The 2,278-nt window shown below is 51.9% G+C and overlaps 1 protein-coding gene across 1 annotated transcript in view; it reads right to left on the reverse strand.

Annotated features, from left to right (window-relative positions):
• DLX6 (distal-less homeobox 6) overlaps nucleotides 1–1,145 on the reverse strand; it is a 4,868-nt gene extending 3,723 nt beyond the window's left edge. Inside the window, exons 1-2 of the mRNA XM_024767021.1 lie at nucleotides 1,092–1,145; nucleotides 300–417 (exon numbers count right to left, since the gene is read on the reverse strand). Coding sequence (XP_024622789.1) covers nucleotides 300–417; nucleotides 1,092–1,145 — 172 coding nt within the window. The remainder of the gene's footprint in view (nucleotides 1–299; nucleotides 418–1,091) is intronic.
• Nucleotides 1,146–2,278: the final 1,133 nt, after the last annotated feature.

Genomic DNA, 2,278 nt, shown 5'->3' on the forward strand with positions numbered 1-2,278 from the left:
GTTAACAGAAAGGGAGGAGGAAGGGGGAGGGATGGGAGAGGAGAGGGGGAGGGGGGAATCTGCTCTCCCCCCCTTCTTTTCCCCCCTTGGATTTTTTGGGGGCTGGTGCAGTTTAAGGCAGAGATTTTAAGGTGGATTCTGCGAAAGTTGCGCGTCTGCTTTCAGACTTGATGCAGACGCCACGAGTCGAACGGTTTGTCTCCAAAGGGCAGCGCCTCCCCATTGGTCAGTCGCCCCCTGACGTCACCGGCGCACGGCTTCCACTGGTGTGTGCGCGGCTCGCCGAGTTCTTCGCCTACCTTCGGCAACTCCAATCCCAGCCCCGAGCTGCAGCCGGGGGCCGCTCAGCTCCGCGCACAGGGCCTCCGGGGAGGGAGGTGCCTCCGCCCGGCCTGTCGCCGACGCCTCCCGCCGCAGCTCGAGCCCCCCAAACCCGGAGCCTCAGTTCCCAATACCGCAGCCCTGGAACAGCCTGGCAGAGGGCTGCTCTCTCTCAGTCCCCTTGCACCCTAGCAGGCTGCCTGTGCTCAGAAGCAGTGTCCTCCGCATTTAAAGCAGGGCCCCCTCCCTTGACCTCCTTCCCCCGCCCCCAGTCCCACTGCAGTCCCGCGGGAGCACCCTGTCACCGTGGATTTTTCTAGACGTACTTTATTGAAACCACAGAGGGAAGAAGAGCCCCCCACACCTGGGCCCCACCCCATGGGGGGGTAGTAAAGAAAAAGAAAAATCAGACCCTATTCTGGCGAGGTTCCTGCCGTTTCAGGTCGTTATTTCTTATATAGTGAACAAAAAAAAGGGGGGGAGAAATTCTTTTTTCCCCAGAACGCAGCAGCTTGTTCTAAAAGCAAATCGTTGGAGGACTGACAGTAATGCATTTTTTCCTATTGAAAACAGAAGCTACTGTAATGCTTTCAAATATATGCAAATGATACATGCGGTTAGTGGTCTGGCAAATCTTGATTACAATATAAACTACCCAAGTAAAAGTGCCTTCGTCCTAAATTTGTCTCTCGATTACAATTCCAATTGATTTTATTTTATTGTCAACATTGTTAATGATAAAAATAGAGTCGTTTTACAGTTATTTTTACTTTCTGGAAGGAGGCAATTAGAGTTCTAATCAGGAATACACAAAAATCTCCCATGATTAACTGCAGTACTTTGTTCAAATTGCTGCTATAAAATTCAGAACAATTTGCCTGTAATGATTATGGACTGGGTTTATTTTGGGAGGTGGAATAAAAGTGGATATAGCATAAATTATCCTCTAATTATACACCAGTGTCGCCTCAATTATCCTCTTATCAAAATGGTTGTCTAACTGCCGCATTTAGTTTCAATTCTCTCCTTTTTTTTCTATAAAAAGAACTTCATACCTTGTTATTATTAATCCATTTATTATTTGCAAGGGGATTTATATCCACACATCCAGGTGGTAGAACCACTTCTCTTTCAAAGATGGACTGGGGAAAGACATTAAGTTCGGAGCCGCCCAGGGCTGCGGATCTAGCCTTTCTCCCTCTAGTCTCCAGACCCACTCAGGTCGAGGCAGCCGAGCAGAGACAGAGGAGCCCCAGCGTGCCGCTCAGGCCCAGCCACCAGGTAGGAGAGCTGGACTGGGGACCTGGCGCCGAGGAGGGCTGGCCGGGCCGCGCCCGGGTCGCCGACCTGGGACTGCGGGGATGCTCCGGGAGTCGGCACTGCCAATGGACCAGGACTTGGGGGCAAGGTATGCAGACCCCCATGGGCTCGGCGCCAGCTTTCAGTCTGCGAATAGATCCAAGCCGCGAGCCTTTGGCCACACCGAGAAATGTACAATCTAACAACTCCGGGCCAAAGTGTCTAGAGGTTGCGGGGACGAGTGTGGGTCTCCCTTTGGGAAAACTACGGGGGCCTTCTTTGCACCCTATTTGCTTGGACTCCATAGGATGTGTGACCCAAGGAAGCTGAGAAATGGAGAATTTAGTGGTGCCGCTTGCCCCCGTAACTTCAGAAAAGGTGACTGCGGATAGGCAGCTCGGACTCTATTTACAAGTCACGCGGAGCGATAGCAGCTTATGCTAATTGATTTTCCCAGCTCCCAGCCCCGGGTCTCAAAGCGTGGCTAGACTAGTTTGCCTTTTTCTTTTTCTTTCTTTCCTTCCTTCCTTCCTTCATTTTATCAGATGACCTGAAACTCGCTGCCCGTGGGTTTTCTCCAGGGTTCCCCGGGCAGCAGCGTTTACTCCCTTCTCCCCCTCCCTTTCCTAGCCTGCCGCGCTTAACTTTTTGAGCCTCG

The sequence above is a fragment of the Neophocaena asiaeorientalis genome, unplaced genomic scaffold (genome assembly GCF_003031525.2).
Source record: "Neophocaena asiaeorientalis asiaeorientalis breed wild unplaced genomic scaffold, Neophocaena_asiaeorientalis_V1.1 scaffold70, whole genome shotgun sequence".
Classification (NCBI taxonomy): Eukaryota; Metazoa; Chordata; class Mammalia; order Artiodactyla; family Phocoenidae; genus Neophocaena; species Neophocaena asiaeorientalis.